Source organism: Arvicanthis niloticus, chromosome 1 (genome assembly GCF_011762505.2).
Source record: "Arvicanthis niloticus isolate mArvNil1 chromosome 1, mArvNil1.pat.X, whole genome shotgun sequence".
Classification (NCBI taxonomy): Eukaryota; Metazoa; Chordata; class Mammalia; order Rodentia; family Muridae; genus Arvicanthis; species Arvicanthis niloticus.
Genome location: NC_047658.1, coordinates 69,407,926 through 69,424,411, shown reverse-complemented (window position 1 = coordinate 69,424,411; position 16,486 = coordinate 69,407,926). Strand labels below are relative to the sequence as shown.

The 16,486-nt window shown below is 50.4% G+C and overlaps 1 protein-coding gene across 2 annotated transcripts in view; it reads right to left on the bottom strand.

Annotated features, from left to right (window-relative positions):
• Chrdl2 (chordin like 2) overlaps positions 1 to 14,264 on the bottom strand; it is a 28,738-nt gene extending 14,474 nt beyond the window's left edge. Inside the window, exons 1-2 of one of the 2 annotated variants that reach the window (XM_034518875.2) lie at positions 13,619 to 14,264; positions 3,287 to 3,399 (exon numbers count right to left, since the gene is read on the bottom strand). In XM_034518875.2, the coding sequence (XP_034374766.1) occupies positions 3,287 to 3,399; positions 13,619 to 13,700 (195 nt within the window). In that variant the 5' untranslated portion in view covers positions 13,701 to 14,264. Of the gene's footprint in view, positions 1 to 3,286; positions 3,400 to 10,184; positions 10,378 to 13,618 lie in introns of those variants that run through there. The other variant, XM_034518868.2, reaches the window with a different exon arrangement.
• Positions 14,265 to 16,486: the final 2,222 nt, after the last annotated feature.

Here is a 16,486-nt window from a genome sequence, read left to right as displayed (position 1 = left end):
CTCTGGGATTGGCACCAGGGAGCTCAAGTTCTTTCATATCTTCAAGTCTAGCAGATGAGAGAGAATCAGATAGAGGAACACACATGGCAAGAGATGAACAGAGGCAAAGAGAGAGAGGTCCCAGCTCCTTCCAGAGGTGTCCTAGAGCACCAGGGCATCTCTCAGCCCTTCCTCAACCTCCCCACACCTCAGTCTTGCCCCTGTGACCTGTCTCCCCTATTCTAGCATGGACTCCGAAGCAATGATTGGCACAGGGCTCTGATTCTAAGCAAGCAACCACTAAAATCTAAAAGTGTGAGGGTGGTGGGAGAAGAGAGAGCTGGGGGGGTGGGCAGTCAGACATGAAGGCTCTCAAGTGAACGGAGCCAGCATTGTTTAAACCCTAGTGTTAATTAAGCTGGCCCCAGCCCTCTTGCATGTAGTTCCCCTTTATTGCTCTCTGCCCAGCAGAGGTTGTAGACAAGACTTCTCCCAGAAGCAGCCTTTTGTACCCAGGAAGACCCTAAACTGTCTGAATGCCTCTAGAGTCCCTGTTTCCTAAGGTGGCCCAAGAGAATGGTGGCCCAAGTGGCCCAGTGGGACAGGGCTTGCTCAGAGCCACAGATATGGCTTGTGCTTCAACAGTGACTTCCTGGAGATCCCACACCTGGAACTCAGTCAATCTTAAGAAGGTGAATGGAGACCCTTGGAGAAGCAAGATAGACTTTGAGGGACGTGTGGTCTAAAGCTCTAGAAACTTTCTCCTGGCTCTTGCTGAAGTAGATCAGAAAAAGGCAGCTTGGGGGTGATGGGCATGTGGCAGGGCTCTTTGTGGCCAGATCCATCATATTTGGAGTGGCTGTGTAAATATAGATGACCTAACTTTCTGTCCCCAACACTAGCATCCATAGTTGGTGCAAAGACTGTCCCTGAGGCTGCCTGAGGTCACACAGCAGCTAAACACTATGACCAGGGGCCATGGCTTTGTGGGATGCTGGGACAGTTTGGGTGCTTATACTGAGCACAGGCACACAACCAGGAGTGACAGTCTTGTTCTCGGAAGCCTGAATCCTAGTGGCTGGAGATGGACCATAAGGCAGTTAGAAGCTGGGACAAGCTAACTTCAGGTGTTAAGTTTATGGCCATGACCAAACCAGGTGATGCGATTAGAAGACATATTTGATGAGTGTAAGGGAAGCCCTCTCAAGAAGGTGACAGTCACATTATGAACCAGGAAGGGAAAAGCTGTCATTCATGACATGAGAGAAGACTATTTCAATGCCGGGAAGAGGTAAGAATGTTTCAAACGTTGGAGGTTCAGACATGAGGCTGATGTAGCTGCAGCAAGGGCATGGAGTGAGAAGATAAGGGGAGGGGAGTGTTGGATCATGCAGGACTACCCATAGGCTGGGCTCGAAGAGTACTTACCTAGCACACACGAAGCCCTGGGTTCGAACCCTAGCACTGCAGAAAGTAAGCACAGTGGCACATGCCCATGACCCCAGCACGGTTGAGGTATAGGCAGAAGAGTCAGATGTTCAAGATTATCCTCAGATGCATTTGAGGTTAGCCTAGGCTACATGAAACCCTATCCAAATAAAGGGAGGGGGGCTATTGGATGGTTTTAAGAGCTAAGAAACAGGTCTGCGTTTAGGGAAGATCATTCTGGCTGCCCTATAGAGAGGGAATTTTGAGAGGGACAACAGAGACCTGTTGGCAGGCCTGTGCAGCTGTCTCACTAGGCGAGAGACAAAGGTGGCTTAGATGGTGAAGACAGGCCATGGTGGAGAGAGGTGAGATGTTCAGGCCATACTTTGGAGATATGAGCAGCAGTCCTTTGGGCAGAGAAGGAGAAGCTACATGTGTGAACTCTGGGGAAGGAGACATGAGTAAGCTCCAGCGGATCACAGAACTTGGCCTTTGTCAACTGGACCATGTGACATGTCTGGAATTTTCTGTTATGGTTTCCTTTCTGTTTTCTGGCTATATTTCATAAAGCTTTTGAAAAATGGTTTATTGGCTTCAGATGTGCTAAGGATAAAAAAAGAAGAAAAAGGCAGCTGGAGCCTTGGAGGCGGTAGTTGCATCCCTGTTTGTGTCTGAGTTCTACCTAAAGCTAACATTATGGGAACAATGGGGAGAGAGAGGGAAAGATCCAGGAAGGAGCGGGCCCAGTGGAGATGAGGACTAGGTCAACTGCTCCCCACTCAAGTCTCCTTGGGACTCTTCTTTGCCCTTGGAGTTTCTCGCTTAACCACACAGGCTCTTAGAGCTTCTGCCTCTTCCATCTCTTAGTCTGCGAGTAAAAGAGGTGCAGAGGGCCCAAGATCCAGAAGCCCCCAGCATCACCCAGAAAATGGGTTCAAGAGCTCCCAACAAGGACCTGTTGTCTGGGTGTCCCCTCTGGCCTGTTCCTGTTCTCCCATCCTCGCACTTCCTTGGAGAATTATGGGTTGCACGGGTCTCCTTTATCTTAGCCAACTGATTGTGCAAGGCCCAGGGGAGAGCTGCGATAGTGAGAGTTTGGATGTTGAATGACCCCAAAGGTGCATGTATTAAATGTCCCAGGGTAAAGCTGTGGAAGCTCTGTGACCCCTCAGGAGATGGGATTTTGTCCATGGGTCACTGGGGGTGTGCCCATAAAGAAGACGGTGAGACTTGGGTTTCTTATTCATTCTTTGGCTTCCTGGCCATGAAATGAGCAATAAGACCAACCAACCTTCGCTAGAACGTCGAAAACTGAGATGGTGCAAACCTTTCCTGTTTATGTGTTTATACATGTATGTGTTGTTGTGATAAAGGAAAGCTGACTGATACAGTTGGGGTAGGAGGAGGTAGAGGTAAAAACAAAGGCACGGTCTCTGCCCCATTTGGTTCAGCTTTTGGCTAGATGCGAGCCATGTTCTTGGGGGCCCCATCGAGAAGGTGCACATAACTTTGAACAGTAATTAGGAGAAAGAGACACAGATCCATCCAGGAAGAGCTACTTCCAGGCAGAGGTCATTTACTGCTTTAGGCAAAGCCTTGGAGAAGGAATATTTGGATCAGCTGAGCTAGAGGAATGTCTATGGCGGAAGGGTGAGGAGGAAGGCTGGAGGGAATTCCCTGGAAAAGAAGGAGTGTGAAGTCACAGAAGCTAGGCTGGGTGGAGTCAGACAGCAAAGCTGGTACCAACACAAACCAGACTGGAGAGCAGCTCTTCACCCACCGCTGTCTCTGACAACATTATTATAGAATGATAATTCCTCCTATCTGCTGTCTTCCAGACATACCTGATATAGGTGGCCCAGTGGCCAGAGGGACCTACCTCAGAGCAGGTGCAGCGCACACAGTATATCGTGCCTTGCGGTTCCAAGTACGGGTGCCAGCTCTGACCAGGGGTATATATCTTTTCACCAAAAAGGCAGACTTTGCCTGGGCCTGGCAAGCCAATGAGGGATGTTAGTCTCAGGAGGTTCCAACTCAAAGCCCCGCCTCATCCCTGTTCCTAGAATATCTGAGTTTGCATCTCAGCTGGACCACATGCTTGCTATTAGGCGTGATGCTGTCCCTCTCTGAGCTTTGGCAGTTTAGGGGGCTATGAGGGGATCAAACAATGAAATGCTTTCAGATCAACATTCTATGCTACCAATGGTAGTTCTCATGCCTAGGTGGATGATACAAGGTCCAGAAAGGACAATTTGCATGCTAAGGCCACACAGCAGTTAGTATACCAAGCAGGGAGAAAGCCTGGATCTCCTCACCCTCGAAGCATTGCTCCTCTGCCTCATACTCACACTCGTTTTCTTTCCTTTGTCCCATCTGTCCCTCTCCTCTCACTCTGCCTCTTACACACACACACACACACACACACACACACACACACACACCACCCAAATTTCATATATCACTAAAAGTGACATTCATGGGCTAAGGAGATTGTTCAGTGGGCAAAAAGCTTGCTATACAGATATGAGGATTGGTGTTCAGACCCTCAGTCCCCATGTGGAATGTCCTAAAGGTGTGGTCTTCCTGGACTTTTAGTGCTGGGAAGGTGAAGGTAGGGAATCCCTGGAGATATCTGTCTGTCTGTCCCAGCTAAAGCCTCACTAAACAAGCCAAATCAGCAATTGCTTGGTTCAACTGACTCAATGTAAGGTGGGGAGCAGTCTAGAAAGACACCTAATGTCAACCTCTGGCCTCCACATCCATGCATACATGTGCACATATCTGTACACATACACATGCACACATGCAACATGAACATATCACACACCGAGAGACAAAAATCACCTTGGTTACCTCTCTGAGTCGTGATTATCACCTTAACTGACTTTGTAGTTGTCTCTGTGTCTGTTGCAGTACAGGTACGTGGATTATTTCTCAGAATGATTGGAACACTAGCTTGTGTTTGAGGTGGGTTAGGTGCCTTTCTTACGCCCCTGCTCTCCTAAAGCCTCCACCCCCTTTCATTTCTAACCAATCACTGTCCTCCTTGCTGGTCCAGGGTCAGGGCTCCCATTTCAACATGGCTACCTGGGTTCACTATGCCTCTCGCCTTGTCAACAATTGCTTGAGCTCTTCTTTTCAGAAGGAATGGGGGTAGAGGGCCCCCAGCCAGAGCTAAGTGCCTCCATTTTGAAACAGGGACACAGGAACCTGCAGCTATTCTCTGTGCTGAGTGTTTTATATACATTACTTGATGGGAGCTGTGGTATGGCTCAGCTGGTAGAATGATTGCCTCGTGCATACAGAAGCCTGGCTTTGATCCTCAGCATCACATAAATCAGGCAGCAGGCCACTCTAGCCCTCTGAAGGTGGCAGAGGAAAATAAGAAGTTCAGGGTCATCCTCAACTACATATGGGTTTGGAGCCAACTTGGGGCACATGAGACCCTATATGATAAAAGAGTTTTCCTAAATATTGTGTGAGAATTAATTGCTGCAATACTTGCAAGCCTGAGGCAGCTGACGCTATTAGTTGACTGCTCTGTGGTGATTACAGCACCAAGCACAGAGCCACCTCCTCTTGGACATGGCTGAATGCCAAGGAGAGGAAAACACTCTGAAACATGGGCTAGGTAATTCATCCCGCAGTGCTTTGTGATGTCACGGTTACAAGGAAAGTCTATGAGAAAGCAAAGGCTTGCCCACAGAGTTCCAGCCAGTGATTTGAATCCAGGACCCCAGGATTCAAAGAGCCCAGCACCTATGCCACCCTCTAACCCAGACTCCAGGCCTATGGTCCCAATCTCCTTCTCTCTCGGCTCCACCAGCTACCACACTCTTTCCGTGGCATTTCCTCCTAGCTTGCTACTGTTCTCCAATGTAGAAGTTGCCTTTGGGGCCTCTCTCCTAACTTCTGGTAGACCATCTTGGGAACAGGGGTTCAGAATCATGTTCTCTTAAGCTTTTAGGCTCACACTAAGGGCTATCCTCTAGTTAAGGAGAGCTTGTATGGAAACTCTGATACAAAAACCGGGGTGGGCTGAAGAGGGGCCCCTGACACACATCTCCATGGTGGTGGATTTCCTAGGCCATCTCTATACCTTAGGAAGTTGCTTTGAAAGAGGAAAAATACTAGTCTTCATCTGGCTTCTCACACAGTTTGGCCCTTTTGGCCTCTCAGGACAAAGGTTTGGCATCATTGTTATGGTGCCGTAGTCTGGCCTTGAGTGGGCCATGGAGGACTTTAGGGACACACAGGTTAGCTTTCTCCCTACCTGCTTCCCACCAACCTACTGTGGAACCACTGCACCACACAGCAGGTCCTATCTCCCAGGAGCCAGCAATGCCTGGCTGGCCCGGCTTACCCGTATCAAATGAGCTGTGTTTATCTCTCAGTCTCCCCTGGCAGAGGGTGGAACACAGGCCCAGCTGGGGTGCTGGCTAGAGCCAGTCCAACTCTCCAAGGAGTGAATAATGTCTTTCTTCCTCAGTCCCCTCCCCCCACTAGGGAGGATTGATTGCAACACCGTGACCACCTTAGGTCTCAGTCAGTTGCTGAAGAAACCATGCCCTACCTTCCTCGGATCGGTCCTAAAGCCTTGGGCTTCTGTGCCAGTTGGCATGCCTTCCCTTCCCTGCCTGTTCAGAGTGTGAGGACAGGAGCCACTCAGTCAGGGCTCCTCCCTGCCACCAACATGTCTGGCAGAAGCTGGGTCTGTGGGAGGCCTGGCAAGAGGCCTTTGGTGGCCACACACTCCACCCTACCATGCCCTCTAAGGTTCCTGGAGGGCTCTCTTCCTTTAGGGAGGTGCGTGCTCAAGGCCATGTGAAATCAGGAGGGGAGGAGACTGCCAAGCACATCCATCCTGGTTCCAGTGACCCTGGCAGGAGCAGGAGCTCCAGTACAAGGCTGTTGGAAGGAGTGCTCACTCCTGAAGCTGCCAACACACAGGGTGATGTCCAGAATCATCTTACCTTCTCTGAGCCTCAGTTTCCCTATTTAGAAGATACTCTGGTCTCCAGAGGTTTTCTGTGTAGTCTATGAATGCATGGTTTCAAGTTCTAAGACTCTAGGTTCTAAGATTCAGTATTGGGAGTTGCGTGTTTGTAAAAGGACAGTTCATTACATCATGAAGCTTCTAATCAGCTTGTTTGATGCTGTGGTCATAAGGTGGATTGATTATTTCACAGTTCTCTGAGATTCTGATGGCTACATCCATCTCAGGGTCTCAGGCCCTCCAAGGTGTATTAGGATGAAGTTCTGGGAGCCACTGGAGCCAATCCTGAGTGCCACAGAGAAGAAGGCAGTGTGCTCTTCCCATCTCCCCCTCTTCTCCTCCATGGCCTTCTGCCTCCTCTCCCAGCCCTGGCCCAGCCTTCTCTCACCTGTCATCATTCTCTTCCCACCCACCTGCACCCAGTTCTAGCTGTCTGTCTATGTACCTATGTACCTATGTACCTATGTATCTATGTATCTATGTATCTATGTATCTATGTATCTATGTATCTATGTATCTATGTATCTATGTATCTATGTATCTATGTATCTATCTATCTATCTATCTATGTATCTATGTATCTATGTATCTATGTATCTATGTATCTATCTATCTATCTATCTATCTTCTATCTATCTATCTATCTATCTATCTATCTATCTATCTATCTATAAGCATGTCTTATTTTTTAGGACCTTCTGTAATCCCTGTGGCCAGGTCTTAACTCATAGTCTTACTTCTACTTGAAGCCCAAGTTGAGTAAAGCGACGTAAGCATCCCATGACCAATTTCACATCTGTTCAGTGGGACTTGTAATACACAGTGTCTCGGGTTAATCTAGAATTAAGTCAGCTCCTATACACACCATGCTTAGTGTCTGACACAGATTACGATATATGTTCATTTAAGTAGTGCCTAAGACCAGACTGACAAAAACCAGAACTGGGTGCTGGCTCTCCACTTCAACAGTCTGTTTCTTGTGGTATTTATTTTCAGAGTTCTCAGGGCCTCCTCCAGCACCTCTTAGCCATGAATACAGTGATCCTCCAGAGGTCACATCTCAAAGTGTCCTCGTTCACAGAGCTTCTGGTTTCTAGCTTCACTCACAAGCCAGTCCTGTCTCCCCTAATGTCACCAGCACCTCTCTGGACCTCAGCTTGGAATGCAGAGTGGCAGATGAGCTGAGGGTGGCTCAGAAGGTTGGGCAGAGACTGGGAAGGCAGGAGTAAGAGTGGAGGAGCCCCAGTTGGGGAAGGAGGGGGTGGAAGCTCACCATGACCTTGCAGTCAAGAATTCAAGGGCCAGCTGTGAGGAGTTGTGAGCATTAAACTGGGGTTGCAGGCATGATCAAGCCTGCATTTTAGAAGTGTCACTGTGGGCCACAGGAGTCGAAAGCTGACTGGAGGGTCAGTGGTCAAAGGATCAGGAAAGTGCTATGGTTCTCATCCTGGTGAGTTAGTACCACAGCAAATCTAGGGCTGGACCTAAAGGGAAGGAATATTAATAAGCAAAGGTACAGACTGAAGAAGCACGTTTATAGGTTTCATGGGCAGGCTAGATGGCAGACTGGGTGAGATACAGGTGGAGAGCCCAGAGGAGCAATTAAGGCGAGGATGGCACTGGTTTGGTGCTCAAAACTACCTGCAAGCCAGAGTGCCAGCACAGCAGCCTGTGCCGCTGGCAACGTGAAAGTTAGCAGAGTGACAGAAAGTGACCACAGTGGTTGCAGCTCCTGGGCAGGAACCAGAAAATGACATATCAATGACGGCAGGCCACTTGGCATCACATGCAGTGAGCGTCACTACCATTAGTAACAGGGGAGAAACTTCCTTCCATTCACTAATCTGTGGAGCTTCTGGGGCTCAAGTCTTACACCAGCCACAGGCTTGGAGCCTGACTCGCAAAGAAGACAAACAGATGTGGAGCATAGTGTGATGTGTGTGTGTGTGTGTGTGTGTGTGTGTGTGTGTGTGTGTGAGAGAGAGAGAGAGAGAGAGAGAGAGAGAGAGAGAGAGAGAGAGAGGTGGAGGGAGAAGACAGAGACACTAGGTAGAATCTTCGAAGTGTTAACAAGGAGCAAGAGGGGAGTGGCTTGACAGGCAAGGCATCTGGAGCGACCACCAAAGGCACAGAGACCAGAGTGACTATGGCTAGGACAGACACAGCCCGGGGGGGGGGGTTAGAGGTCACAGGATGCACCCACATCCATAGGCAACACCTGGGCTCATTTACCTTGACAGACTGGACATATTTGGAGTTAGTTTATCTGGTCTCAATTCAGGATGGCCATATCTGCCAGACAGATCCCAGATAGTCCCTGGTCACCCCAGGCTGTCCCTGAGCTGGCTCCCAGATACGTTTTCAACCATTACTGTTTGTGGTGACCCTGTTTTCAGGCTCACCCCATCTTGCTCTCACTCATCACACTTCATGGTCTTCTCACTGACGTCTCCTCCACCTGAGGACACTTCCAGTGTTGGGCTGGCTCCTCCCCCACGTCCTCAAAGACTGTCTACATGCCACTGTTTCCACTAAGCTACCCCAACCTTGTAGGACCTTGGCTTCACCTTCAGGACTGGGTTAAGATTGGTCACAATGCTGTCCAGATTCATAAGAATTAGAAAAGCTTGTTGAGTGAATTTGTCTTCTATACCAGACTGTGTGAGAAGGAACAGATGTTGGACCTCTGCCTGGTACAGGGCCTTCATAGAGTTAGTGCTTCATGAATGACCCAGTGGAGGGATGGATGAAGTTAACAGAAAGGGAGAGTGAGGCTCCAGCAGAAGAGCCAACTGTGGTCTTTAATCCTGGAAACCTCTCTCCTTAACAACAACAAACACAACGTTATTGCATGGGAGAAGAACAAGGCCCTTTCAACAGGTATATCTTGCCACATGACATGAATTAACCTTTGACCTCCCCTTCCAGCTCTTGGCCACTGACTCCCAAACCACCTGCCAAACCAAAGAACACAGTGTACACAGAGGTCGGGAGGCCGGGGCCGCTGAGGGCACAGATGATTCCCTGATCTTTATGAGGGGATCTCAAGTGTCCCCTCTTAGAACATCCCACGGTCTGACCCAGTGTGGACAAGGTCAAAGGTGGGGAGGCTGCCTAAAGACTCCCAATAGCAATCAGGAAGGACAACCAGAAAGCAGCTTCAAGGGAGGCTGGAGAAGGCCATGGAAACAGACCAGAGGTTCAGGGAGAGAAGAATGAGGTCTGGAATCAGAGCCCGAGCTCAGAAAAGCTGAGTGAGCCTTCACATCCCATCTTTACCCATACAGTCGTACTTTATTTACACAGACAAATTCACTCCCCTTTAAGACATAAGCTTTTCCCTGGGCTCTGGCTTCCCTTGAGGGTCGCCTCTTAATGTTACACAAAATGCCTCAGTGGCCAAACTGTGGAAAAGGGATACACTTCTTTGAATGTGTCTCTCTTCTAGACAGACAGACACTGAGAAACACAGACAAGAACAGAATCATTGAGCCGGAAAGGACATCTCTATTACCTATCAAAGAGAGTTGTCTGCATTCTATTTTACTTTACTATACACACTTAGACTCTAGGATCTAGAGTCCTAGAAAGTTAGGAACTCGGACCATGTCCAGTCCCTTTACTCTAGAGAAAGTGAGCCCCAGTGAGGGAGGAGTCAGGACTTGCCAGAGATCCCCGCTCTGTCCCCACATAGACTCCACAACCATTCTATAGCTCTGAAGAGGATGCTTACAGAGGTATCCGTCCAAGTGACAGGGCAGAAGAAATGGCTTCAACTTGCAAGCAAACAAACTCGGCTGAGACACAATGAAGAACTCCTGAATACAAGAATGAGCAACAGGTTCGGGTCCTACCCAGAGTGGTGCCGGATCTTTGCACCGCATCTCCTAGGGATATCTCTCTCACATCAGTCCTCCTCTTTGGGAGTTCAAGGTCCTTTCTCTGAACCGGCGCCATGGCCGGCGGCTGAGGGAACTTGGGAGGCCAGCCCTGAACAGGTGCAACAGCTGGAGCAACTGCGCAGCTGTCTTGGGGCTTGCAGCTTGGAGCCACTGAGTGAGGCAGAGACCTCTACTGGTGGGAGCAGGGAGGTGCAGAACCTCGTGCCAAGGCTGAACTTCAAGCCTTCCCTTACCTGCTCTCCACCCAGTTGAGCACATCTGGACAGATGGACAGAGATGTGACTAAGAGGACAGCAGAGCAGGATTCTATATTGGTAAGCAGCTCATGACACATATTTCCCTACATCTTCCCCCTTCCCCCCGGCACTTTTTCACTTAGGCATCTTGATCTTAGAGACAGTCAATGCTACCATGGTCCTCAAACATCAGCTGTTTAAGGACAAGCATCTACCTCATAGGTAGCAAACAGAGGCCTGGGGTTACATTTGGAATCAGGGAAAGAGCAAGTGCTGGGACCCTGGCATTCCAATGGTGTGTTTGCCTTTGGAGCCACATCATCCTGTAGAAACTGCCTTCTTGTCCAGGGCTGCTGCTGGGGTCTGAGACTCTATCACCTGAGAACTGAAGCTCCAATTCCCATAAGACACTAACCCTTGAGGGCTGATGTCTTACTTAGCGACTGACCCTCTAGTGGAAGTAGCATTAGATAAAAGGAGAGAAGAGAATCCTGAAGCTTGATAGACCGTTTGTAAGGACACGGTGCAGAGAGGAGCAGGTACTAGAGAAGGCCCTGGAGATGAGCAAAGGAATGGGGCCTCTTCTGGGTTACAGAGGGGATGCATGACCAGGGTTAAACCACATAGATGTGACTCCACCTGGAACTGGGATCAGCACCAGTCGGAAACGAGGCCAGAGCCTCCAGCCTCAGGTGGAATTGGGATCAGTCAGTGGTGAGTGTCGGACAGTTAGGGCTCAGTATGGCTCAACTGAGACTCAGTATGGATCTGCGGGTGGAAGTAGAGCCAAAGAGAGAATAAATAACCTTTGCTGAGCAGCCTTGGGCTTCAGCTAAGTAGTATGCCAAAGCCCCTGCTTGCCGGCCCTAGACATGCTTCAGGGTGTGGCTGCCTTGGACCTGAGAACACCCATCTGTTGGCACCATTTGTAAAAGCACTTTGGATGTCACCAGAAGACTTCTTAAACACCACAAGCCTGAGATCTCTCTTACCCTTAAACAAGACTTTTCATACAAGACCTTAAAATAGGATACTGGCAGGAGACTTGCAAAGTTCTCAGACCAACAGCTCCAATCATTATCAGAGATACGGGATGAGTCCCAGTTCACACAGCCAACAAATGACAGAACTGGGGTTAGGATCTAGGTCTCTGTTCCTTTTTTTGTGGCCTTGTAGACCCTCTTTCAGATTAACTGTGAAGTAGGTAATCCAATGGGTAGATGAATAAGGGGAACGGGGCCACTTCTGAGTTACAGAGGGGATGCATGACCATGGTTGAACCACATAGATCTTCCAGCCTTGACAACACCAGGATCTTAATGCTCCTCCCAGAATGCCAGGTCACCTCACCTTAGTGACAGTCATTTTCTTGAGTGGCTGGAGCTCTGTATTTTTGGAGGAGATAGCCCACTGCAGAACCTGGTGACAGATACAGACTGGAAGGCCCTTGGAGGCACAGAGGAGGGGAGGTCAGAAAGCAAGCAAGCATGTCTCCATGCGGAATTTTCTGGAAGAGATGTCTGAATTGTTGAAGGTCTAGTGGTCATGGGGGACAGAAGGGGGCTTTGAGTACCTCTGAGCTGCCCTCAAAGTGGGTCACCCAGGGCAATGATATTGGAGAGGAAGCTGCAGAACCAGGGCCAAGGCCAGGGAGGCACTGCAGTCCTCTGAGACTAAGTGTCTGTCATTGGACAGCAGGAAGGCTAGGAGGAAACCCTCAGGGTTTAAGGAAGGAGAAGGGATATTTACTGAATATTTGACATTTTGCTAGGCGTTTGAAAGCATGGCTTCCTTTAGTCCTTCCCCACACCCTTAGACCTTAGTTAGTTGCTCTCTTTTGCCAATGAAGAAACGGAGCCTCACAGAAGTTTGAAAAGTGACACAGGTGTAAGAGGCAGAGTCGGGACTTAAGCCCAACTCTGAGCCCTCTCTGTTGTCTGCCCAGTAGGACTTCCATGAGTCTCACACCACCGGCAGGCTAGAGAACGTCAGACAGACATACAACATTTCCCTCTGCAGAAGTAACAGGACAGAATCTAACCTCACCAGCTCCACAAAGCCACGAGCCAGACAGAAGCAGAGCTGGCAGGTGGAGCCAAGCTGTGCAAACGGAAGGTGGCCAGCTAGGAGGTGGGTACCTGGGGGTCTTCAAGCTTGGCTGTACAACTGTGGCCTGGAGCAAACCACTGTCCTCGTTGGCCTCTGTTTCTTTATCAGGGGCGTTCAGAAGGGGTTGCAGTTAAGGGAACGGGGTTGTGATCCTACATAACCCAGTGTTTGAAGTGGGAACTCCAAGGGCTTAGGCAGCTGATGGACTTTGATGAAGCCACCTTGTAACATCCCTATACAAGCTGCTCTGCCTGCTCCCTGTCACTTAATACTCATAACGGTTTTTAAGAGGCTCATATTGTATAGATTAGAAGAGAGACAGTGAGGTGCCCTCCGTGTCTGACCCACCAGCTGGTATACAGTGGGTTTGGGGAGATGAAGAACCTCATCTATTTCACTATGCCCGGATGCCTTCTAGTCTCACAGCCCCGCATCGGGGTGTCTTCCAGGCTCTGTAAGGCAGGATTTGCAATTAGACTCCTGGCTTTGGATGGCTTACTAGCGCCGGGCAACTTTCTTCTCTGCCTTGCCGACTTTACTCATCTGTTAAACGTAATGATGACACCTCCCTGGGGTGTAGTGAGTATCAAAAGAGATAATGGGTCCTACTTTGTTCACCCTTCTGCCCCGGAACTCTTTTACAGAACAGCCGTTCTTTTTTCATACTTTTTCCTCTGTGGACACACCAGGCTGCTGGGAACAAGGTCCTTTTCCACAATGCACACTGCCCTGCCCCAGCGCCCTGCCCCAGCAGCCCCGCAAAGTGGAATTTTGCCAAACCTTTTTCTCCCTCAAGACTCACCAGCTCACACTGGTCGTGGAGCAACATCTATCCCTGCTATGCAGGTGCTGCCTGGATAAATACACAAGTTAAGAGGTCCCCAGGTTCTAACATCTTCCAACAAGGTACATCTCACGGGTTCACATCCCTCCCCTGCCTGCCCAGACTTTGCCTGGTGTCTACTTACGGGCTCGTGCTTGCGTGTCCATCGGGAGCCAGAACATCAGGAGTCCCAGCAAAGAGGGGATGATTCTCACCCCAGGAACCATCCTTCCTTGTCCCAAGGTCAGACAACCCCGGGATGAGTGGGGAGAAAGTGAGATAAGAAGCACACAAGTGAGTCCCCAGGACCAAGTCGGACCACTGCCTGAGGAGTGGGAGAAGCAAAGATGAAGAGGAGCCAAGGGCAGAAGGAGAGGTCTAAGGTGGGGATGAGAGGACGGTAGGGAGGGGACGAGGAAAAAAAAGAAGAAAGATGGAGATATGGGGAGATGGGGAAATATAGGAAGATCCGGCAGAAGAGAAAAGCAATGGCAGAAAGGGAGAGGGTACTAGCTAGAGGACCAGAGTCTGCGGGACGCGGTCACCGGGGTGCAGTGTCCGGGTGGCGCTGGCTGGCGGCGGCGCGGGCGTCCGGCGCGGGGGGGGGAAGGGGGGTCCGGCGCGGGTCTGGGACGCGATGGGGCGACAGGACCCTCGGTGGCGGCGCGGGGGAGGCTGAGCGCTGCCGCTGTGCACGCCTCGGGCGCCAGACGCTGCGCTCGGGCGCATTTGTACTTTGCCGCGGGAAGCCTGCAGCCCCGGGCAGGCCTAATGCTGGCGCCTCCTCTGAGGCACCGCTAGCTCGTGGATTGGCCACTCGAGAAACAAGCCCATTTCTCCCCCTCCCTTCTAGTGCAGGGCTGGGAACCTTCGCTCCAGGCGAGGCGCCGAGTGGAGACAAGGGAGCTGGGGAGGGGGAAGGGGCCACAAGGGCCCCGAGTTTTAACCCCTGGCTCCCCGCGGTACCCAGCCTGCAAGGGGACCCAACCCAGTTAGAGTTCACTTGGAAATAAGTGGGGTTGGTGTTGGAGTGGGGAAGGTCATAGCATGGGTCTGGGAATCTCAGGATTGGGTATTTGGTGGGGGAGTGCAGAGACACTTGCCATTTTGAACACAGTTTGTGGGCTTGGACATAGCGCCTAGGAGAGAGGTTTTCTCTCCAACACTAAAATGATGACTTCAGTTACTTTAAAGGTTTTCAATATCGTCCTGCAAATGTTGCAAAGGATCATATAAGATTAGGAACATCAGCTCTCTCATCCAGCAGAGCAAGATGCCCAAAGGAAAGAAGACCAAAGGGGAAAAGGTGGCCCCGCCCCCCGCCCCCCGCCCCCCCGCCCCCTCGCCCCCTCGCCCCCCACCACCCCCGCTGTCGTCAAGAAACAGGAGGCTAAAAAGGTGGTCAATCCTTTGTTCGAGAAAAGGCCCAAGAACTTTGGCATTGGGCAGGATTTCAAGCCCAAAAGAGATCTAACATGCTTTGTCAAATGCCCGCCCCCCACCCCCCAATCAGGAGGCAGCGGTAAAGAGCCATCTTTTATAAAAAGTGCCTCCTGCCATTAACCAGTTCACCCAGTCCTTGGACAGGTAAACAGCTACTCAGCTGCTTAAGCTTGCCCACAAATACAGGCCAGAGACAAAGCAAAGAAGAAGCAAAGGCTACTGTCCAGTGCTGAGAAGAAGGCTGCCGGCAAAGGGGACGTCCCAACTAAGAGACCACCTGTCTGCAGAGCAGGAGTCGATTCAGTCACCACCTTGGTGGAGAACAAGAAGGCTCAGTTGGTGGTGATTGCCCATGATGTAGACCCCATTGAGCTGGTGGTTTTCCTGCCTGCCCTGTGTCGAAAGATGGGGGTGCCCTATGGCATTATCAAGGGAAAGGCCAGGCTGGGGCGCCTGATCCACAGGAAGACATGCACCACTGTTGCCTTCACACAGGTTAACTCGGAAGACAAGGGTGCTCTGGCTAAGCTGGTGGAAGCGATTAGGACCAATTATAATGACAGATATGACGAGATCCGCCGCCACTGGGAAGGCAACGTCCTGGGTCCTAAGTCTGTGGCTCTCATTGCCAAGCTGGAAAAGGCAAAGGCTAAAGAACTCGCCACTAAACTGGGCTACATGTACACTAAGTTTCTGTACATAAATATAATTACAAAAAAAAAAAAAGTTTAGAAACATCAAAGCACTTCAACTTTGGAGGAAAGCCATTTCAGGTACCTAGACTCTCCCACTGGCAGGTGGTGGTCCCAGGCACCAGCCCCAGGTTGGCAGCTAGCTTTGCTATGGACTCACTGCTGCTCCCACTTACCAAGCAGCCCAGGATGAACTCTTTGGACAGGTGAGGCCCACCACTCTGCACGTGCCAGTGCCAGAGCCTTGTCTTTTCACCAGAGAGTGAGCACGCTGACCCAGAACCCCAGAAGCCCAGGCAGGCCGCTGTTCAGACATTATGTTGAATGAGCTCCTGAACTAATAAGACCCTAAGAAAAGAACCAGCTCTGTCCGCCCAAGAGCACCCAGGCTCTGCAATGAAAGGACAGACTCAAGGTGCTGGCTCCATCCCAGCCACAGCTTGCTGGGCCACTGTGGGTAAATACAGCTGGCCTGGCTTTGGACCTTGATTCCTGAGTATCTCTTGCTCAGGTACCAGAGTCTCAGACCAGGGCTGGGGTAAGAATGGAGAAGAGATGGCGGGCCACACCCCACTCTGGTAGAGAGTCTGATCTCCAGGTTCTGTGACTGGCAGGGTTAAGGCTGCACTCCTCGCCCCAAGTGAGCAGTGGGAGGAACCAGTGACCAAGAAAGCTCCTACTCAGGGTTCTCAGAATGAAGGCAAACATGAACTTCTCCCAGTACTCCTCAGACTTAGGTTCTCCTCATCAAAACTCTCCTCCTTGCCTCCCTCAGGTATGCACTGATTGGACACAATGTTAAGATGTGATCTTCCCTTTCCTCTGTCTCTGTGAATGTGTGCTCTGTACCTGTTTTGATGTCTTAGGTTGCCAGAGGT